The following is a 24011-nucleotide window of genomic DNA, read 5'->3' on the forward strand; positions in this document are numbered from 1 at the left end:
TGTTTTCTTCTAAGAGTTTTGTGATTTCTGGTCTTACATTGAAGTCCTTAATCTACTTTTAGTTAATTTTTGTGTACATTGTAAGATAGTGGTAAAATTTAATTCTTTTGCATGTGGCTGTCCAGTTTTCCCAACACCATTTATTGAAAAAACGTTTTTCTTCTTGTATATTCTTGCCTCCTTTGTTGTAAATTAATTGACCATGTATGCTTGTATTCATTTCTGTGCCCTCTAGTCCATTGATATATGTGTCTGTTTTTATGTCAATACCATACTATTTTGATTACTATAGCTTTGTGATGTATTTTGAAATCAAGGAGCATAATGCCTCCAGCTTTGTTTTTCTCAAGATTGTTTTCACTGCTTGGGACCTTTTGTGGTACCACACAAATTTTAGGATTGTTATATTTCTATGAAAAATGCCAGTGGAGGGGAGCCTGGGTGGCTCAGTCAGTTAAGCATCTGACTTAGGCTCAGGTCATGATCTCGCTGTTCATGAATTCAAGCCCACATCAGGCTTTGTGCTGACAGCTCAGAGCCCGGAGCCTGCTTCAGATTCTGTGTCTCCCTCTCTCTCTGCCCCTCCCCTGCTTATGCTCTCTCTTTCAAAAATAAATAAACATTAAAAAAAAATGTTTTAATGCATTGGAATTTTGGTAGAGATTATACTGAATCTGTAAATTACTTTGGGGTAATATGGAAATTTTTACAATATTAATTATTTTAATCTATGAGCATAGAATATCTTCCCATTTATTTGTGTCTTCTTTAATTTCTTTCATCTATGTCTTATAGTTTTCAGTGTACAAGTCTTTCACATCCTTGGTTAAATTTATTCCTAGGTATTTTATTCTTTTTGATGAAATTGTTAATGGGATTATTTTATTAATTTCACTTTCTGATAGTTTGTTGTTAGTGTCTAAACATGCAGCAGATTTTTGTATTTTGATTTTGTACCTTGCACCTTTACTGAATTTGTTTATTGTAAGTTTTTTGGTAGAGTCTTTAGGTTTTTCTATGTATTAAATTATGTTGTCTGCAAATAGTGATAGTTTTACGTTTTCCTTTCCAATTTTGATGACTTTTATTTGTTTTTTTCTGCCTAATTGTTCTGGGTAGGACTTCCAATACTATGTTGAATAAAAGTGGTGAAAGTGAGTGTCTTTGCCTTGTTCCTGATCGTAAAGGAAAAGCTTTCAGTATTTCACCACTGAGTATGATATTCTGTGGGCTTGCGGTATATGGCCCCTTATTATTTCGAGGTACATTCCCTCTGTACTCAATTTGTTGTGAGTTTTTATCATAAATGGATATTGAATTTATCAAATGCTTTTCTTCATCTATTGAGAAGTCAGAGGATTTTTATCCCTCATTTTGTTGATGTGGCTTATCATGTTGATTGATTTGCAAATGTAGAACCATCTTTCCATCCCTGGAATAAATCCCATTTGATCATGGTGTATAATCCTTTAAATGTCTTCTTGAATTCAGTTTGCTGATATTTCGTTGAGGATTTTTGCATCTATGTTCATCAGGGATATTGGCCTGTAACTTTCTTTTTTGTTGTTGTTGTGTTCTTGTCTGGTTTTAGTATCAGGGTAATGCTGACATCATAAAATGAGTTTGAGAGTATTCACTTCTTTTCAAGTTTTTGGAAGAGTTTAAGAAGGATTGATATTAAACCTTCTTTGAAGGTTTGGTAGAATTCACTAGTGAAGCCATCTGGTCCCGGACTTCTCTTTGTTGGGAGTTTTTTTATTACTGATTCAGTTTCCTTACTAGTAGTTGGTCTGTTCAGATTTTTCTATTTATGATTCAGTTTTGGAAGATGGTATGTTTCTAGGAATTAATTTAGTTCTTGTATGTTGTCTAAGTGGTTGGCATATAATTGTTCATAATAGTCCTTTATCATCTTCTGTATTTCTTTTGTATCAGTTGCAATTTCTCCTCTTTATTTTCTGATTCTATTTATTTAAGCCCTCTCTATTTTTCTTTTAGTCTAGCCCAAAAACTTGTCAATTTTGTTTATCTTTTCAAAGACCCAGCTGTTAGTTTCATTGATCTTCTCTATATCTTTTAGTTGCTATCTCATTATTTCCACTCTGATCTTTATTATTTCCTTCCTTCTGATAACTTTGGGCTTTAACAGTTCTTCTTGTCCAGTTACTTTAGGTTTAAAGTTAGATTGCTTATTTGATATTTCTCTTGTTCCATGAGATAGGCCTACATCAATATAATCTTTCCTCTTAGAACTGCTTTTGTTGTATCCATAGATTTTGGTACATTGTATTTCCATTTTTGTTTGTCTCAAGGTATTTTTTTAATTTCTTCTTTGATTTCCTCATTGACTCATTGGTTATTCATTAGTATGCTGTTTAATCTCCCCATATTTGTGATTTTTCCAATTTTCTTTTTGTAATTGGCTTTTACCTTCGTACTATGGTTGGAAAAGATGCTTGATACGATTTCAGTCCTCTTAAATTTATTTAGACTTGTTTTGTCGACTAACGTATGATCTCTCTTGGCAAATGTTCCACGTGAACTTGAGTCGAATTGTATTTTCTACTGACTTGGGAAAGAATGTTCTGTATACATCTATTAAGTCCATCTAGTGTAATGTACCATTTAAAGTCTAATGTGTGATTTAAAGCCAATATTTCCCTATTGATTTTCTGCCTAGGTGATCTATCCATTGATGTAAGTGGGGCTTTAAAGTTCCCTACTTACTATTGTGTTGTTGTCAGTCTCTCCCTTTAGGTTTGTTAATATTCATTTTATACATTTAGGTGCTTGTATGTTGGGTGTGTAAATATTTACGGATGTTGTATTTTCTTGTTGGATTGACCCCCTTTGTCATTATGTAATACCCTTCTTTGTCTTTTATTATAGTCTTTATTTTCAAGTTTGTTTTGTCTGATGTCAGGACAGCTACCCCAGCTTTCTTTTGGTTTCTGTTTGCATGGAATCTTGTTCCATCCCTTCACTTTCGGTCTGTATGTGTCCTTACATCTAAAGTGAATCTCTTATAGGCAGCATATATGAGTCTTGGGTTTTTTATCCATTCAACACCTATGTCTTTTGATTGGAGCACTTAGTCCATTTACATTTAAAGTAGTTGCTCATAGGTCTGTACTTACTGTTATTTTATTAATTTTTTTCTGGCTGTTAGTAGTTTCTCTCTGTTTTCCTTCTTTTGCTTTGTACCCTTGCGATTTGATGACTTTCCGTGGTGTTATGCTTAGATTCCTTTCTCATTATCTTTTTAAGTTTATTTATTTTGAGAGAGCGTGCAAGTGGGGGATGGGCAGAGAGAGAGGAGAGAGAATCCCAAGCAGGATCCGTGCTGTAAGTGCAGAGACCGATGTGAGGCTCAGTCTCACGAACCGTGAAATCATGACCTAAGCCGAGATCAGGAGGCAGAAGCTTGACTGACTGAGCCGCCCCAATGCCCTTTATTATATTTTATGTATCTTTTAGAGGTTTTTGCTTTGTGGTTACCATGAGACTGACATCTAACAGCCTATATATTTAATAGTCTATTTTAAGTTGATAGCAAGTTAAGTTTGAATGCATTCTAAAACTCTGCATTTTTGTGTTTTTGATGTCACATTTTACATCTCTGTGTATCCCTTAAGTAATTAGTATATTGTTATTTTACTATGTCTTTTAACATTCATACTAACTGTGATTAGTCCACTTTTTTTTTTTTTTACTATATATTTACCTTTACCTGTGAGATTTTTACTTTCATGTGTTCGCTTATCACTAATTAGTGTGCCCTTTGTTTTAAGCTTAATGCGGTCTCTTCAACATTTCTTTTAGGGCCAATTCAGTGGTGATGAACTCCTTTAGCTTCTGCTTGTCTGCAGAAATCCTTATCTCTTTTTAAATTCTAAATGATAATCTTGCTGCATACGATATTCTTGTTTGGAAGTTTTTTAGGGAAGTTTTTAGCCATTATTTCTTGAAATAAGTTTTCTGCCCCTCTCTCTCTCTCTCTCTTCCTCCCGGAAGCCCTGTATTCTGCTTGATGTTGTCTAATAGGTCCCTTAAGCTATCTTTATTTTTTTTTAATTATTTTTTTTCTTTCTGCTTTTCTATTTGGGTGAGTTCTACTGCCCTGTCTCCCAGATCACTGATTCTTCCTTCTGCCTCATCTAGTCTGCTGTTAAACCTTTTTAGTATATTTTTTAGTGCAGTCAAAAGTCAGTTGGGACTTTCTGATCTTTTCTTGTTTTTCTTCTATGTTGAAATCTTTCTGTGTGCATCCATTCTTCTCCTCAGTTCAGTGAGCATCTTTATGACCATTACTTTAACTCCTTATCGGGCAAATTATGTATCTCCATTTCAGTAAAGTTTTTTTTTTTTTTTTTCTCCTGGGTTTTATCTTGTTCTTTTGTTGGGAATATATTCCTCTGTTTCCTCATTTTGCTTGACTCTCTCTGTTTGTTTCTATGTGTTAGGCAAAATAGCTATCTCACCCAGTCTTAAGGGGGTGGCCCTATGTAAGCAATGAACCTTAATATTTAACTTTGCCCTAGCTCTTGGTTGTCTCTGGAACTGTCTCTCTGGTTTTTTAAGACTCATAGCGTCTACAAATGCAATCCCCCTGGCCACCAGAGCCTAAAACTCAAGGGCATCCCCTTGTGTGGGCTGTGCATGCATGCTGGCTTTGGTAGGTCAAGGGGCACAGGGGTGACATTATAGGAGCAACACAAGAGGTGCAAATCCAAAGCAGTGGCATGGGGGATGGGAGTTGCCACTGGTTGGTTAGAGTGAGTGCAAAAATAGTACTTCCCAGTGCCAGCACCAGCAAGGTAGAGAAAGAAGGTAAAAATGTCACCCACCAGCACCTCCATCCCTAGGCAGAGTCCCAACAGTCTTTTGCCCTTCTAACACGTGCCTTAATATCAGCAACTTTATCTTCTTCACATATGGTCTAGGCTCTTCTCTAACTGCTGCTTTTTCACTGGGTCCCAGGGAGAGTGAATCTGCGTGTGAGCCTTTTAAGAGCAGAAACTCTCTCTTTCCCTCCCGCCCTATTGCTCTCGTGGATATAAGCCCTGTTCATTTCCCAAGTGACCCATTTGGGGGCTCATTTCTCTGATGCAGGTCCCAAGGGATGGGGTGGCTAATGTGGAAACAAACTCCATGCTCCTCAGGGAGGAATTCCTTATTCATGAGACCCCTCCCCATGGTGGGTCACCACTCTGAGGGTAGGATTTTTTTGTCAAGACCACGTATCTGCCTCTCCTACCTGTACTGACGTGGCTCTTTTACCCTTTGTTGTAAAGTAGCTGTTCAGCTAGTTCTCAGGTTCTTTCCATAGGGAACTGTTCCATATGTAGTATAGATTTGTTGTGTCCTTAGGAGGAGGTAAGTTCAGGATGGTTCTATGCCACTGTCTCAAACTGCCTCCTTGTATAGGTTCTAGATAAAGACATCTTGCTTATGCATCAAGTTGTTCTGCAACTACTCACAGTCTGCTTTTTTTACATTGATGTTTACTGATAGCCTGTTGTATGGCAGTCATTGAGGACACAAAAATGAACAAACCAAAATTCTGGAGTTCACAGTCTGGTAAGAAACATAAAGGGGTAGAACAACATTATGGAAGCAGAGGGTAGAGGCACTTGGCAGTCTCTCTGCAGGGGGTGGGGGGGCAGGGGAGGAGAAATAGTTGTTGTAATAGTAGAGGATTTAACAGAGGAGATAACACCTAACTGAATCTCTCCAGGGAATAGAAGTTTTCCAAATAGACCAGGGGTAGGAAGGCATTTGAGGCATTTAGGAAATTGCAGAAGGGATATAATGACATGGTGTGCACCAAACCTAGGAGGTAGTAATGGGGGAGCCAGATTGCCAAAGGCCCCCTCATGTACTACATCACGGAACAGAGACATCCAGGAGGTGATTAGAAGTCCCTTAAGGAAGGGGATGCCTGGGTGGCTCAGTCGCTTAAGTGTCCGACTCCTGATTTCAGTGCAGGTTGTGATCTCACAGCTCATGAGTTTGAGTCCCAGATTGGGCTCTGTGTGGTGTCAGCAAGAAGGCTGCTTGGAATCCTCTTTGCCCCTCCTCTGCTTATATGCTTGCTCTCTCTCTCTCTCTCCCCCTTCCTCCCTCCCTCTCTCTCAAAATAAATAAGTAAACTTTAAAAAAAATTAAAAATTTTAAAAATCTAGAAAAACACAATAACCCCAATTTTTTAATGATGGAATATTTTAAATGCAACTTTACAGTTTAGTCGTTTACTTAAAGTTTCTTTATGTAACCAAACAGGCAAATCAAACAAGCAAAAAATTGTCCTTTGTATATAAATGTATGCTTTAAAAAAGTTGGGGCCTTAAAAAAAAAGTCGGAGCCTTTTTTTCCCTAGAGCTAGAAAAGTTCCAGTTAGTGAACATACAGTGTAATATTAGTTTCAGGTGTATAATCTAGTAATAAAACACATGTTAAACTGAAAATAATGTGGTATTAGCACATGAATGGACAGACTAATAAAATTCTAAAAACAGACCTAAATGCATGTAGAAATTTAGAAGTTTATAATAATGATCACGCCAAAAATTTGACGTAAGAAATCCACTTTTCCTAAATCTAAAAAACTACTCTCTATAGTCTTTTCCATAAAATTTATTTACATAAATAGCCTAAAAATAAACTTTATGTCTAAACACTTATGAATTCTACAAAAATCAGTACCAAATTATCTACACTAAGAATAAAACAGCTAAGACAATTATGACAAGATAAATAAATAAGGGAAGAGAAGTAACGTAAGAGCAAAAAACTTGTAAGACAGTTAAAAGTGACATTTAAACACGGTTTAGGAAACAGTTATCGACCCCTTGAAGAATGGCAGGAATTCTAAAAGATATTACAGTAAATAATGCCCCTTCCTTTCCGACATCTAAACAAGACCGTTTGCTAGAGGTTGTTTGAAGGTCAGAAGACATTCAGGACAGAATAATTAGCTTTAATGGTACGAGGTTGAGGACCCTGGGGAGGAACAGAGAAGCCTGCACAAAAGAGGGGATGTTCAAGTTGACTGAGAAGGAGTAGGGTTCACCTGATAGAAAAGAAGGAGGCAGGGGCAAGGGGTGAAGGAACCCACTCTTGACATGGAAATGGAATGAACATGGCCTGGCCACAGTTGAGGAAGCTTGTGGGGGAAAAGCAGGATGGAGGCAGAAAAGGTAGATTAGAGCTACATATTGACTGGTCAGTTACGCCAAGAAATGTTACCTGGATCCCACAGGCATCAGGGAAACTATCCAGTGCATGATTTTTAAATCAAGAGGAATATGATTAGATTAAGACAGGACAGTGAGGAAAGAATTCGTTGCTTCCTCTCTGGCCTGTTATTACCCAGAAGCCAGCAGCTCTGTCACAGTTGGTCTCCTGCCTCTGTTCCTTTCCCCACGGTGTGGGGACTTCTTCCGTGGCCTCCTTGATCTTAGTGGCTTCCTGTCACCATCAGGAGAACCCTGGTCCCCTTTGTTAACCTGGCATGCAGGGTCCCACACATCACCCTTGCCTTCCTCATAACCCTCATCAGCCCCTGCTCCTTCATCTGGCCCTAGGCACTGGAATACAAACTATTGCCAGGGTGTGAGACATGACCAGTCTTCTTCAGCTCTCTTAGCTTCCACACGCTCTCCCTTCCCATCATCCTTTTACACCGTGCAAAGTTTCATATTGTGCCAAGCACAGTACCTGGCCCACTGTAGCCACTCAAGTGTTTGTTGAATGAACAAATGAGTAAATGATTGGATTAAAGTTCATCTGAGTTTTCATGTGCCCCTGAAAATTTTTCCTGACCTTCCTTGAGCTTGCCATAGCTTGTCTTTCTTTCTGTTTTCATTCTTTAGCTCCTGTGCCTACCAGTTTTTTCTACTGCCTTAGAGTTGATTGGTTTTTATCCATCTCCCATCCCCCAGAGGTTGTAAACAACTTAGGGAAAGGGATTATCTTTTATCTCTATATCCCATGTTCTAACACAGTGCCTAGTACACATTCATCTCAATAAATGTTGGTGGGTAATTAGATTCAGGCAGTGGGGGGGGGGGGTGGGTAGGGAACTTGGGGAATCAAAACAAAAACAATGTTTACAAGGGCATAATCAACACTAGAAAGAAGAGATTAATTATTCTCTTAGTGCTAGAGAATACAGGTTCCCTAGGGCTGGAGGAAGAAGGCAATTTCAAGTATTCACCTTGGCAAAAGAGAGAATGACATGACTTCCCCCGGAACCACTCTGCCCTGCCCTCATGGCTATTTGGATCCCTCCTCATAGATTATTTACACAATGGACACCCGGACGCAAATACTCCATAAATCCCAGATGATGCAGTGCCTTGTAGGGGCCCTGCATTTCTAAGCCATTCAGAAAAGAATAATCTCCATACATTCCATACAGTACCATTTAATCTTTTTTTTTTTTACCACCTAATATTAATTAAATCTTAAATTTAATGCTATCTTACATCCTGGTTTCTGTTGCAGAATAAAGACCCCAAGATGGCTCGGGTTGCACTGGAATCTCTATACAGATTACTCTGGGTTTACATGATTCGAATTAAATGTGAAAGCAACACAGCTACTCAGAGGTAAGGATCTGGTTTGGGTTAATGGTAACTACCTCACTGAGTTAATTGTAACCATTACTCAGCCAATAAAGAGGGTGTTTTGTTTTACTGCTACCTGTATTAACCAAAGTAAAAACTATTCAAAGTTGACACTTTCTAAAAGATCTAAGTCCTAAGGACATTTTCAGTCTTTGCTTAGTAGCTTAGCAGCCATTACAGAAATTTCGGCCTCTACTAGGACGGCAAGCTTCCACGGCCAAGGTTGCATTCACCGTGTTAACAAAGCACACGGCTATAATCTTCCAACTGCCCTTAGTTTTGCAGAAAAACTTGATAGAGTAATTATGCTGACGAAAAAGGGATGAAGTGGTTTGTTTTCTTTTTCTGAATTCTCTCTGATACTTAGATAAGATGAAACATCTGCCGTTTTCACTTACAGAACTGGAGCTGAGCCAATCTTGCTTGTGTTCTCTTTTTTTCTCCCTATCTTTCAGCCGTCTTATAACCATCATCACAACACTTTTCCCCAAAGGGTCCCGTGGTGTGGTGCCAAGGGATATGCCTCTGAACATCTTTGTGAAAATCATCCAGTTCATTGCCCAGGTAATGGAGAAACTTCTGGCAGTGGGAATGATCTGACTGCCTTCGAGTAGCCAGTCTCCTTCCTACCAAGTGCTACCAGGTGAAAAGTCTGAAGTAATAGCTTATGTGGAAAGACTTTGCAGGATGGTGTTGTCAGTGTTTTCACACGTAGCTTTTTTTTTTCTTTTCTTCAAAACAAATAGTGCCATGGGTACGTCAAGTGTTTTCAGCGTCTGTCACATGAAGGAGCGGAGAGAGTTTAAGTGACTCATCCAAGGCCATAGAACCGATTAGTAAAAGGGCCTCTTGACTCCCAGTCCCTGTTTTATCCCGATGCTCTGCTCTGGATTCTGCAAGTCAGGAGGAAGCCAAGAGTCTGGTGTTTGGAGGAAATCAAAAGATTGCTTTGTGAAATTTGAGGAGTAAAGAAAAATGCTCTTTCACCCCGTGAGAAAGAAGCATGGATAGGAATATTAGAATTTATCAAGCACTTACTCTTTGCCAGGAACTTTTTTTTAAATTTTTTAATGTTTATTTATTTTTGAGAGAGAGAGAGAGAGAGAGACAGAGCATGAGCATGAGCAGGGAAGGGGCAGAGACAGACAAACACACAGAATCCAAAGGAGGCTCCAGGCTCTGAGCAGTCAGCACAAAGCCTGATGGGGGGCTTGCACTCAGGAGCCGTGAGATCGTGACCTGAGCTGAAGTCAGATGCTTCACCAACTGAGCCACCCAGGCGCCCCTGCCAGGAACTTTTCTAAGAACTTACAGGTACTAATTTCCTTAAAAACTGGGTCCAATAATGGTAAACATAGATTTTAGTATTTAGTTTACTATTTAGACCCAAGATTTTTACTTTTTAAATCACACTTTGTGGGTAAATGGTTATATCCCAACTTCGACTTCCTCGTGACTTACAGAACAATGTGAAAAGATAATTATCCCAGTTCAGCCTCTGCTACAAGCCAGCTCTCTACCCTTAAACAAGTCAGAGAGCGTCTTTCTTCTGTGTCTTGAACTGTAAAATGAACTATAAAACGTGGAGGGAAATGCTCGCCCAGTGTACTTCAGAATGCTGTGTGGATAAAGGGAAATTATAGGCATGAAAATACTATTAGTACAATTGACATTGAGATAAAGATGTAAGGGTCAGTCGTTACTTCAGACTAGTAATGTATAATATCTCTCTATGTGTTCGGATAATGAGATGCCTCTGTCATATTTGCTCTTAGGGAAAAGACGTTTCTTGCTTTTTGGGCAGATGAATTAATGTGATTTTTCTGCATATAGTTATCACGTGCCTGAGAATGTCTTTTGCTTATTCCAGAATATTGTTTAAAATGAACCAGTCATATCATAGCAGCCACTGTCTCAAACCATCAGAATCTGGCTTCTGCTTTCTCACTTACGTAATCATAGTATGTCTTATTTGTTGATTGTTCATTTCGCTTTCAGACATTGTCCATTATAATATGAGCCCAAGGATTTGAAACGTTAGAGAATAGGAGAAGATGGTCATTTTGCAGTGGTATTTTTAAACATTTTTTTTTTAATTTTTTTTTCAACGTTTATTTATTTTTGGGACAGAGAGCGACAGAGCATGAATGGGGGAGGGGCAGAGAGAGAGGGAGACACAGAATCGGAAACAGGCTCCAGGCTCTGAGCCATGGGCCCAGAGCCTGACGCGGGGCTCGAACTCACGGACCGCGAGATCGCGACCTGGCTGAAGTCGGAAGCTTAACCGACTGCGCCACCCAGGCGCCCCTAAACATATATTTTAAACTGAGTTTCAAGAGGTGATCAGCATTTGCTTTACAAGCAGAAAGTGTTGAGACTGTATTTAAGCCCAGACATTCCAAGTGTTTTGGTTTTTCATTTGGGGGATTTGTTATTTGGGGGATTTGTTTTTTGCTTTTTGTTTTATCATTAGTCATTCCAGGCTTTAGGGGCTAAATTCCACATTTTACATAACAAAAGCATCTCTGTACATCACATGAAAACTGGCAGCTTCACCCAAGGCTGTAAGGGGCATGGTCTTCCTTCAGGGATTCTCTTGATGCATAAAACCGAACAGCATCTTGCTTCTTGTAGCAACCACCTGTTGGTGGCCTAAAGTGAAAATAGACACTTCACACTGAATTTGTATTTTAAAATCTTTGTTTTGTTGTCTCTTTTCCACTACAGGAACGCTTAGATTTTGCCATGAAAGAAATTATTTTTGATTTTCTCTGTGTGGGAAAACCAGCAAAAGCTTTCAGCCTCAACCCAGAGGTATGAATGAAATGATCCTTTTATGTACTTCTAACCGAGCCGTACCTTTGCTTTGCGACTTTGGGGAATAGGGCGAAGGCCATTCTCTTGAAAAGTCTTCTGTTTCTTTCTGTCCATGTTTATTTGACTAACAATCATAGATGATGGAATTTCAGGAGTCAGGTTTTGGGTGAACAGACTTAGGATGAAAGCAAGTTTATGTGCCACCATATTCTGTGCTCGGATGATAGAGCAAACCTTGCCCCAAAAGATAATTTGCCACTACAGGTCACGGTGTTTTCTTTTAGACAAGTCAGTACTTATAGCTGTTTTGACGCAGATGAACAAGTTGAGTCCTGGGAAGTGTTGAAACAGAGAAGAATGAACGCATGTGATAATAAAATACTAGAATCGAATGAAATCGAGTGATGTATGGATCTATGTTTCTGTGGCAGCGTCACAACTCAAGGGCCAGGCAGATCCTGAAAGTGATGGGCACAACACATGGTTGGAGTGACCTATGCAAATGAGAAGCACATCCCAGTTTAAACTTTAAGAACACTGGTGGCCAACAGAACTGTGCCTGGCAGGGTGCCTCTTTGCAGTCTTTTCCCTATGATACTGTAGAAAGAACGCTAAACCAGAAGGCAACAGTATTGGATTTGCCCCTTGACACAGGCCTTAACACTTAAACTAGCTCTAAGACATTTATCTCTGAGCTTCAGCTTTTTTTGCCAGGAAAATGAACAAAATACTTTTCTAGATCACTCATAGAATGATTGTGATACTGTGACATTACAAGCTCTTAAGCAACAAAACCAAAAAAAAACCAAACCAAACCAAAAAAAAAAAAAAAACAACCCACCATAGAGGTTTTTTTAAAAAAGAATGTTCGTATCATCACCGTACTATTTTGTCTGGCTCCTTCATTCTGTCAGTAAGGACAGAGGCTCGAAATCAGCAGCTGGTTAATAGCAAAAGGAACCACATCTCCTGGTTCCACAGCCTGTATTCTCTTCTTTGTGCTAAGGTTGCCATGTGTCTAGGGACAGCTGGAGAAGCCCCAAAATGGGAGTTTTTGTCTTGTGTCTAATGACATCACAGTCTTCACAGCCAGGGTAAAGGGAAGAGGGACAGAGTTGATGCCAATCCAGAACATTTGGGCTAGAATGGGGCCCAGAACCCTAGGTAAAGAGTCTTCTCCTGCTGGGAAGTTTCTCAAAATATTTTTCACTTCTCAGGAGTCATGGCTTTAACAGCCCTCAGAATTAGCAGGTTATTAGTCTAAAAAGAACATACTGAAAGCTACCATCATCATCACCATGTATAAAATAAAATTTACCCTTTATTCTTTCCTCAGACTCCTCAGTCAATGAATAATTGGTTAACCTCTTTGTGCAGAACAATTGGAATTATGGGGTTTTTAATTTTTAAAACTACAAAAAGACATTTGAGTATCTTCTTCCATTTCTCCTGAGCTTATATGGTTATGGAAGAGTTTATCACTAGTTGGTGATTAGAAGCTTAAAGGCATATCTGTGATCTCACTCAGTAGCACACACAAGGATGAGGATAGTCTATAAAGTAGATGTCACACTTGATAAAATATGTTGTAGGTCACAGTTGCCCAAGAAACGTATTCAAATTGTGTCTTAAATCATATTTTGGAAATAGCTTGTGGAACAGTGCCTAGAGATGTAAATGATTATCTTACTACAAAGTTTATAGTGCATCACCACTCAACAGTCCAATAATTTCCAGATAAGTGTCCCATTTTAGTTCAGACTGAGATGGCTTCTATATGCATCTTCATCATCATAAGAACTTACTCATCTGTGAGAAGTTTCTAGGTCATCCATTTCTCTAATTTTTGTCATGACCTGAAATAACATGTAACTGGATGTCCTAGCTAGCACCAGAGACAAAAAGAAGAAATAAAAGGCATAAGGATTGGAAATGAAGAAACAAAACTCTTTTTATTCACAGACAACATGATTGCATATGTAGAAACTACCAAAGACTCTACAGAAAATCGGCTTAGCTAATACATTATTTTAGACAGTTTGTAGGATAGGGGTGCCTGGGTGGCTCAGTCGGTTGAGTGTCGAACTTTGGCTCAGGTCATGATCTCACCATTCGTGGGTTCAGGCCCTGCATTGAGCTCTGTGCGGACAGTTCAGAGCCTGGAGCCTGCTTCAGATTCTGTGTCTCTCTCTCTGCCCCACCCCAACTTACGCTCTGCCTCTCAAAAATAAAAATAATTTTAAAAATTTTTTAGAAAGTTTGTAGGATACAAGATAAATATAGAGGGGCACCTGGCTGGTTCATTTGGTAGAGCTTGAGATTCTTGATCTCAGGGCCATGAGTTCAAGCCCCAAGTTGGGAAGGAGCCTACTAAAAAAAAAAAAAAAAAAAGATAAATATATAAAATCAATGTATTTCTATATTATGGTAATGAACAATTAGAAACCGAACAATGTTACCTCTGGGACACAGCAAAGGCGGTCATAAGAGGGAAATATATAGCAATCCAGGCCTTCCTAAAGAAGGAAGAAATATCTCAGATACACAACCTAACCTTATACCTTAAAGAACAGCCAAAACCAAAACCAGCAGAAGACAGGAAATTATATAGATTAGAGCAGAAATCAATGCTGTTGAAACCAAAAATATCAGTAGAACAAATCAATGAAACCAGAAGCTGGTTCTTTGAAAGAATTAACAAAATTGATAAACCACTAGACAGTTTGATCAAATAGAAAAAGGAAAGGACCCAAATAAATAAAATCAAGAATGAAAGAGGAGAGATCACAACCAACACAGCAGAAATAAAAACAATAATAAGAGAATATTATGAGCAATTATACGCCAATAAAATGGGCAATCTGGAAGAAATGGACAAATTCCTAGAAACATATACACTACCAAAACTGAAACAAGAAGACATGGAAAATTTGAACAGACCCATAACCAGTAAAGAAGTCGAATTCATAATAAAAAATCTCCAAAAAACAAGAGTGCAAGGCCAGATGGTTTTCCAGGGGAATTCTACCAAACATTTAAGGAAGAGTTAACACCTATTCTCTTGAAGCTGTTCCAAAAAATAGAAATGGAAGGAAAACTTCCAAACTCTTTCTATGAAGCCAGCATGACCTTGATTCCAAAACCAGACAGAGACCCCACTAAAAAGGAGAACTATAGACCAGTTTCCCTGAGGAACATGGATGCAAAAATCCTCAACAAGATATTAGCCAACCGGATCCAACAATACATTAAAAAAATTATTCACCACGACCAAGTGGGATTTATACCTGGGATGCAGGGCTGGCTCAATATCCACAAAACAATTAATGTGCTTCATCACATCAATGAAAGAAAGGACAAGAACCACATGATCCTCTCAATAGATGAAGAGAAATCATTGGACAAAATACAGCATCCTTTCTTGATAAAAATCCTCAAGAAAGTAGGGATAGAAGGATTATACCTCAAGATCATAAAAGCGATATATGAATGACCCAACGCTAATATCTTCAATGGGGAAAAACTGAGAGCTTTCCCCCTCAGGTCAGGAACAAGACAGAGATGTCCACTCTCACTTTTGTCATTCAACATAGTATTGGAAGTCTTAGCCTCAGCAATCAGACAACACAAAGAAATAAAAGGCATCCAAATTGGCCAGAAGGAGGTCAAACTTTAACTCTTCGCAGATGACATGATACTCTATATGGAAAACCCAAAAGATTCCACCAAAAAACTGCTAGAACTGATCCATGGATTCAGAAAAGTTGCAGGATATAAAATCAATGCACAGAAATTGGTTGCATTCCTATACACCAACAATGAAGCAACAGAAAGAGAAATCAAGGAATCGATCCCATTTACAATTGCACGAAACACCATAAAACACCTAGGAATAAATCTAACCAAAGAGGTGAAAAATTTATACACTGAAAACTATAGAAAGCTAATGAAAGAAATTGAAAAAGACACAAAAAAAAAAATGGAAAAAGATTCCATGCTCCTGGATAGGAAGAACAAATATTGTTAAAATGTCGATACTACCCAAAGCAATCTATATAGTCAATGCAATCCCTATCATAATAACACCAGCATTTTTCACGGAGCTAGAACAAACAATCCTAAAATTTGTATGGAACCAGAAAAGACCCTGAATAGACAAAGCAATTTTGAAAAAGAAAACCAAAGCAGGAGGCATCACAACCCCAGACTTCAAGCTGTATAACAAAGCTGTAATCATCAAGACACGATGGTACTGGCACAAAAACAGACACTCAGATCAATGGAACAGAATAGAGAACCCAGAAATGGACCCACAAACGTATGTCCAGCTAATCTTTGACAAAGCAGGAAAGAATATCCAATGGAATAAAGACAGTCTCTTCAGCAAGTGGTGCTGGGAAAACTGGACAGCGACATGCAGAAAAATGAACCTGGACCGCTTTCTTACCCCATACGCAAAATAAAGTCAAAATGGATGAAAGACCTAAATGTAAGACAGGAAGCCATCAAAATCCTCGGGGAGAAAGCAGGCAAAAACCTCTTTGATCTTGGCCGCAGCAACTTCTTACTCAACATGTCTCCAGAGGCAAGGGAAACAAAAGCAAAACTGAACTATTGGGACCTCATCAAAATAAAAAGCTTCTGCACAGTGAAGGAAACAATCAGCAAAACTAAAAGGCAACCAACAGGATGGGAGAAGATATTTTCAAATGACATATCAGATAAAGGGCTAGTATCCAACATCTATAAAGACTTAACAAACTCAACACACAGAAAACAAATAATCCAGTGAAGAAATGGGCAAAAGGTAGGAATAGACACTTCTCCAAAGAAGACATCCAGATGGCCAACCGACACATGAAAAAATGCTCAGCTTCACTCATCATCAGGGAAATACAAATCAAAACCACAATGAGATACCACCTTACACCTGTCAGAATGGCTCGCATTAACAACTCAGGCAACAGCAGATGTTGGTGAGGATGCGGAGAAAGAGGATCTCTTTTGCATTGTTGGTGGGAATGTGAGCTGGTGCAGCCACTCTGGAAAACAGTATGGAGGTTCCTCAAAAAATTAAAAATAGAACTACCCTGTGACCCAACAATTGCACTACTAGGTATTTATCCAAGGGATACAGGTATGCTGTTTTGAAGGGGGGCATGCACCCCAATGTTTATAGCAGCACTATCAACAGTAGCCAAAGTATGGAAAGAGCCCAAATGTCCATCGATGGATGAATGGATAAAGAAGATGTGGTATATATATATACAATGGAGTATTACTCGGCAATCAAAAAGAATGAAATCTTGCCATTTGCAACTACGTGGATGGAACTAGAGGGTATTATGCTAAGTGAAATTCATCAGAGAAAGAAAAATATCATATGACTTCACTCATATGGGGACTTTAAGACACAGAACAGATGAACAAAAGGGAAGGGAAGCAAAAATAATATAAAAACAGGGAGGAGGACAACATAAGAGACTCTTAAATATGGAGAACAAACAGAGAGTTACTGGAGGGGTTGTGGGAGACGGGATGGGCTAAATGGGTAAGGAATCTACTCCTGAAATCATTATTGTACTATATCCTAACTAACTTGGATGTAAATTAAAAAAAGAAAAAAAAAATTGAACAATTTATCACAGCAATGAAAACAAAGTACTTAGCACTAAAGCTAACAATTATATATAAGATTTGTGTACTGAAAAGTAAAAGATGTTGAGGAAAATCATAGACAACCCAAATAAACAGAGAGAAATACTATTTGTGGACTGAAAGATTTAAGACTATAAAAAGGTCAGTTGTCCCCAAATTAATCTATATATGTTAAACGATAATCCCATTAATAATCCCAGCTAAAATCCTTATAGGATTTTCTATAGAAATCAATAAACTTATTCTAAAATTTATACGGAAAGTATAAGGAATTAGAATAACCAACATGATGCTGAAAAAGAAGAAGAAAAATTGGAGGACTAGTATGTCCTGATTTCCAAACATACTGAAAAGCTACAATAGCGTAGTACTGGCAGAAAAGTGATTTTAAAGACTAATGGAACAAAAAAGAGACTCCAAAAATAGACCCACATATATATGGCCACTTTATTTTCAACAACATTTTCAAGTTATTTCCATGGATAAAGGGTAGCCTTTTCAATGAATGGTGCTGAACAATTGGACATCCACTTGCAAAATAATGAAGTTCAACCCATAATTTGCACAATAAGCAAAAATTAAGTCAAAATGTATCATAAACCTAAGTGTAAAATCCAACATTATAAATCTTCCAGAAGAAAACATATGATAAAATCTTTGTAATCTTTGAGTGGACAAAAATTTCTTAGGACACAAAAATCATGAATTACAAAAAAAAAAAAATTGGTAAATCAAACATCATCACAATAAAAATGTGTCTGCACTTTAAGAGAGACTGTTAAAAAGCATAGAGTAGCTGACTGGGAAGAAACTATTTGCAAAACATATCGATAAAGCACTTGTATCTAGGATATAAAGAACTCTCACAGCTCAACAGTAAGAACTCCATTTTTTAAATGGGCAAAATGAACAGCCTCTTCCCCAAAGAAGACATACAAATGTCCGATAAACCTATGAAAAGATGTTCATTATTAGTCCTGAGGGAAATGCAAGTTAAAACCACACTGAGACGTGCTGAGAAGGATGTTGAGCACCTGGAACTTGATACTACTTTGGTGAGAACACAAAAAGGCACCACCATTTTAGAGAACAGTTCGGCAATTTCCTTTAAATTTAAACATACGCTCACTGTATGAGCCACCATTTCTACTCCAAGGTATTTATCCAAGAGAAATTAAAGCTCCAAAAGTTCCAAAAAGGTTTCTATGAATATTTATTCATAGAATAAACATTTTTAAATGAGGACATACTAGTCCTCCAATTTTTTTCTTCTTTTTCAGCATTCTGTTGGTTATCCTCATTCCTTATACTTTCCCTATAAATTTTAGAATAAGCTTTATTGATATAACTAAAAATAGGAAAGCAACTCATGTTCAACAGCTGGTGAGTGGCTGAACAAGTTGTGTGCATCATCAATGCAGTGGAATACTATTCAGCAATGAAAACAAACAAAGGAACAAATGACTTCTATTGCAACAACGTCTCAAAAGCTTGATGCTATGTCAAAGAAGCAAGACACAAAAGACTATGTACTGTTCCATTCCATTCTGGAAAAGGTGAGATACTAGAAGGCAGAAATTAGACAATGACTGTCAGAGGCTGGGATGGAAAGTGGACTGACTCTAAAGAGGCATGAGGGAACTTTTGGGGATGATGGAAATAACTTTATATCTTGAATGTGATGACAGTTACCTGACTGTATAAGTTTCTCAAAACTCAAAGAACTGTGCAACTGTGTATGTTTTACTCTGTGCAAATTATGTCTCTATAAACCTGACTTTAAAAAAATCAAGTGTAGATTCAAACCTAAGAATATATAATTACCAGCAGGAACTTTTCAGGCATTAATCCTTACCATAGCCCTGCATGATCACTAGGTCTCACTATCTTCATTTTATAGAAAGGAAGCTGAGACTTGGACTTAGAAGAGTTAAATAATTTCCTAAGAGTAGACAAATAATAAAATGGAGAGGTACGATGCAAAACTATATAAAATACAAAAAGAAATTGTGAAGCTAAATTGAAAATATATGTCCCAGTGTTATCCAGAGGGAAGGAAAACAGAGAACTGGCCAGGGCAGTTCATAAATTGGATATACCACTTGCAAATAACAGACTTGGCCAGTGACAGCAATCCACAGTTATTCTATTTGCATTGCATTTCCCGAATTGAACATTCCACTTCCTCACCCAAAACATTACTATGTCTTGAGAAAGATACATAAGCCTAGAATACATGTCATGAACTACTAAAATGAATGAGGAAATGAATGGACTTTTAATACACAGTTAAATCTTTTAAAGTTAATACTGTTTCCTTCTAGAAACTGGAGACAGAATATTATTGAAGGCTATAAAATCATAAAGTACACATTGGATCAGCACCAATGAGCCAGAAAATTGTTCACCAAATCCTGGTTAAAATATCAGTGTCCCTTGAAGCTTGAATGGTTTCAAAATGAAAAGAAGTCTGTATTGTTTTTTTGTTATAGGATATAATCTTATATCACAGAATAGGCAACTGGGGCAAACTTGACTTGGGTATAGCTTCCCACCTACTTCTTGTATGGCCTCAGTTTCTTCACCTGAAAAATAGGAATAATTACACTTTCCTTCCTGGCTGTTTTTGAAATGGGAACTAATGAGCAGTTCTGGATAGATTTTAGGGGCTCAGTAAATTATAACTAGAGTATCGTTGTTGGTAGCAATAATTATTATTTTCTGCTGTTAGGTAGTAGCCTGCTTTGGAAACATTACTTCATGCAATGTGTATTCTTGTATTACTTCATGAAAATTTGAGTATAAACGCATCACACATGGCCATTAAGGAAGTACAGATGTTTTAGTACTTTCTGACCTTTCAAGACATTGCTACTGGTAGCAACTATCTCTCAGTCATCTTTCAGAGACACTATTATGCCTTTCCTGAGCCTGAGGATGATAAAGATCTGGCCCCGAATGACATTTCTTCTTATAAGCCCATGTGTTTTTTATCAGTGACAAGTTCAGCGGCATTGAACTTTTAAAATTTATTTTCAAACTTGCCAGTCTTTTTGAATCAAGAGTCATCAACCTGCAATTCAGAGCAGACCATTTTTATTTTGTGATTCACATTTGTAACTCCTGTTTGTTTTCATTCAGTCTTTGTGAATTAACACACAGGGCATCTCTCTCCCTCAGGAGACCTATGAGCCCTTTGTTTACCTCAGTTTCCCTTAGTTGCAGCTGCTCCAGAGGATGAAGGCCTTTCCCTTTGAGGTTCACCAGGATTCCCCAAACAGGATGAGCATGACCCTCTCAAACGTACCCTCCAAGTAGGGTGAAAATCTTTCCGGTTGTCTTCCTCTGCTGTGCCAACAAATAGTGACAGAAACTCAATTTAACGTTCATAGGTTTGGCCTAAATTCTTGTGCCTTTTAAATTACTTTCTCATACTAATCTGGATAGCAAGCCACGCTGACTTCTCTCAAAGGCCGATGGTTTAATTCCACTACAATAATTGGGTTTTTCTTTTTATTATGAACACATTATCTCTTACAGAGAATGAACATTGGTTTACGGGCATTCTTAGTAATAGCCGATAGCTTGCAGCAGAAAGACGGTGAACCCCCCATGCCGGTGACAGGAGCTGTTCTCCCTTCAGGAAACACATTGAGAGTGAAGAAAACATATTTGAGTAAAACGCTAACTGAGGAAGAAGCCAAAATGATAGGTGGGTCTCAGAGATGTGTTAGAGGTGGGCCTTGGTAAGCCCTTCTAATGACCAATGGATACTTACCCTCAGTGAGGTACACTGTTAAAACATTTTTATACAAGTAGCTGTAACATTCCAACATTAATTGTTTTGAATGATTCATGCTGTGCTTTGTTTTACTGCCCTTTAAACTTTCTGGAACTTCCTGGTAAACATTTTGCCATTTAAATGTTAGACTTTTATCTACGGTCTTTTCAAACTTCTAATATTGATTATCTACATTTTACAGTAAATTTCTGAGACATCTGTGTCCTTTGGTAGATATCCTGTTTAAAAAGCAACCATATAAATATTCATTTGTTAGTCCATTCATTTTTATACTTCCTTTCCTTCTTTTTTTTTTTTTTCAGTAAAATTAGTTAAATCCCTGTTTTAAACATTCCACATCCCACACATGCCAGGTCATATTGTGGGTTTAGCCTACATGAGACTATTGTCTTTTTAATTTAGCTATCTTAATCCAAAGAGGTGATTTTTTGCATTTGTTTCTTTCTTGTTGAATACTTGAATTTAGAAACCTACAAACTTTGTTAAAATAATTCCTCTGTCAAAGATCTGAGGGAAATTTGAGGAGACTTTTTGCTTCAAATGTTTATCTTTAATTAGGAAATGCTCAATTGAGTTCAGAAAGATTTAATGTATGAAAAATAATCATTAATAATTATTTCATTAAGGTACAAATTTTAAATGCAAAGCAATTTGCTTTTCATTTGTTTTATATACATAAATATATGAAATGCATATACATGCATGAAATACACATAGGCTACATATATTTGACTTCCACTGTAGAACATTGACACTATATTTAATGAGAACAGTAAAAATACTATAGCTAAAATAGGTTTTACTTCATTTTAAAATTTGTGATGTAAAGCCATTTTTGTTTATTTTACTAAAAAATCTACACATATATTTCAGAGAACAGTAAACTTATTAAAATCCCAACCCCAAATAACAATTATTCTTTATTCACATCATCAGTAACGATGGTGAATTTTCTTGTACTAACCAAAAACATAAAAATTCTAAAGCAAAGCTACCTATTTCCTTTTTATTTTAACTCTTCGGGAAAGCATTTCCCTTTGACGTATGAGAATTCCTATTTATTAAATTTAAGTGATTATTCGGTGAACACCTACCAAGTTCAGGACACTATACCAAGCATTCTACAGAAATTAGATTGAATTAGAATCTGCTTAATGAAGTCATTGACCCATAGATGGTCTTCAGTAAAAACATGTCATGGGGGAGGAACAAACTAGGATCTCATTCCTTGATGGATTTAGTCAAAGATGTAACCATAATGCACATTTTCCAGGAATGTCCTTGTATTACTCCCAAGTACGAAAAGCTGTGGACAACATTTTAAGGCACCTCGATAAAGAAGTGGGAAGGTGTATGATGCTAACGAATGTTCAGATGCTAAACAAAGAACCTGAAGACATGATCACGTGAGTAGAGTGAGGACTAAGTTTTCAGTGAAGGGTTAATTAGCCAAAATGTACCAGCAGAGATTTTTCCCATTTATTCACTATTTTGTTCTCTTCCTAGCATCAGAGTTCTGAGAAGTGCCAAGGATAGTAAAAACGTACCTTGACGATATTTGACTAAGGCTGAAAATAAGGTCAAACCTGAGATTGATCTATTTCAGTTATATTTCGAGTGTCCTTAGGCCAGTAAGTTAGAAACGGGAGGCCAAGACTCTCAGTGGTCCACAAGTTGCTCCCAAGCTAGCTCTGTCACAGCCTGTGTGCCAGAGTGACATCACCAGTTTACAGACATTCCATCTTTATAAATTTCAAATTCACTTGTTTCTAGTGATTGTTCCTGACCCGTGAGCATTCCATGTGCCTAATAGTCTCTATGCGACCGTGTCATAGAAATACTGAATCTTAGAAGAATAATTTATAGTTGTGAATGTAACTCTTCATTTGAAATCCAATGTGCTCAGCCCAAATCTAAGATGCAGCTTTGTAATTAGAGCTCTGCAGAAGAAACTCATGCAACTTGTATTTGCTGCTTTTGATTCGTTATGGCAGGAACTAGGATTAGGCTATAACTTCACACTTCAAGAAAGTTCAGACTTTGTTGTTGGACTGTGAATTAAATTATACGTGGCACCTGTGGCGTAAGTTTCCAAAAATATAACCGGGAAAGTTTCCTTTGTTCCTCAGCATTTCCAGTTCCAAACACCACAGTGTGTTGGAAAACTGTTACCTATACAGGGAAATTCATGTTGTGGGTGTGTATTTTTATTGCAATGGCAGGCACCTCAAAAATGAAGTATGACAAAACAAAACAATACATGATAAGACAAAGTAAAACATACAGAATTATTCTAAATACATAGTTGGGAGTATCTAAAGTTAAAATTAAAACCTCCTCCTCGGAGCTCCACTTGAAATCTACGACCATTGCTTGACTCAGCGTGATTCCTTTAGGAACTTTCCTTACGTCGACACAAATATATGCATATATGTATTTGTCATACAAAAAAATACAATGCATATTATCCTGCAGCTTGCCAGTCATTTGTTTTAAATGATCACGTTGCTTTAGATTTCACCCTAAATGATCGCAAAAATTAAAATTGACCAAGATGAATAACATCAAATGTATTGTCTCCAGCTCCGGTTCCAACCTCACAACTGGCCAGATTGTCAACCTTTAACCTCATTAGTACATTCTTTTTTAACATATTGAAGCAATTTTCAATTGATAATGTAGAAGATAAAAGACGTGTTTCTAAAACTTCTGCCATATGGTTGTTTGCCTGAAAAACGGTAAAGAAAAACTTGTAAAGAAAAACTATATTGATAATCAAGAGATCCTAAGATAGGGTCAGGACCAAAATAGTATATTCAAAACCATAAAAAGGTACAGGTTTAAATGTAACTGTAAACATTTTGTTTGTATTTTAACCAATACCTTAAAGTTTTTCTAAGATGATTCTTTACTTTGCCTGTTCAGTCATCACAAGACCCCCAAACAGGGCTGGGAATACTTTCTATGCTACATTTTGAGGCAGATCCTGGAGTAGGAAATAATTCGTTGCCACATTTCCAGAAGACAAAGAGAAACACTAGGGAAACATAAGCATTTCGGACAAGACAGGGAAGGTCCACACCACACTAACAGAAACCATCATT

General features: G+C 37.6%; 1 protein-coding gene across 3 annotated transcripts in view; it reads left to right on the forward strand.

The window, feature by feature from the left end:
- Positions 1 to 24011, forward strand: part of FRY (FRY microtubule binding protein) — a 263906-nt gene that overhangs the window by 110693 nt on the left and 129202 nt on the right. For all 3 annotated transcript variants that reach the window (XM_047078564.1, XM_047078572.1, XM_047078581.1), the window contains exons 12-16: positions 8509 to 8612; positions 9086 to 9194; positions 11358 to 11444; positions 20646 to 20817; positions 22181 to 22313. In XM_047078564.1, the coding sequence (XP_046934520.1) occupies positions 8509 to 8612; positions 9086 to 9194; positions 11358 to 11444; positions 20646 to 20817; positions 22181 to 22313 (605 nt within the window). The remainder of the gene's footprint in view (positions 1 to 8508; positions 8613 to 9085; positions 9195 to 11357; positions 11445 to 20645; positions 20818 to 22180; positions 22314 to 24011) is intronic.

Source organism: Lynx rufus, unplaced genomic scaffold (assembly GCF_022079265.1).
Source record: "Lynx rufus isolate CCGP_SWC_20201006 ecotype Redwood Valley unplaced genomic scaffold, mLynRuf1.p SCAF_1, whole genome shotgun sequence".
Taxonomy (NCBI): Eukaryota; Metazoa; Chordata; class Mammalia; order Carnivora; family Felidae; genus Lynx; species Lynx rufus.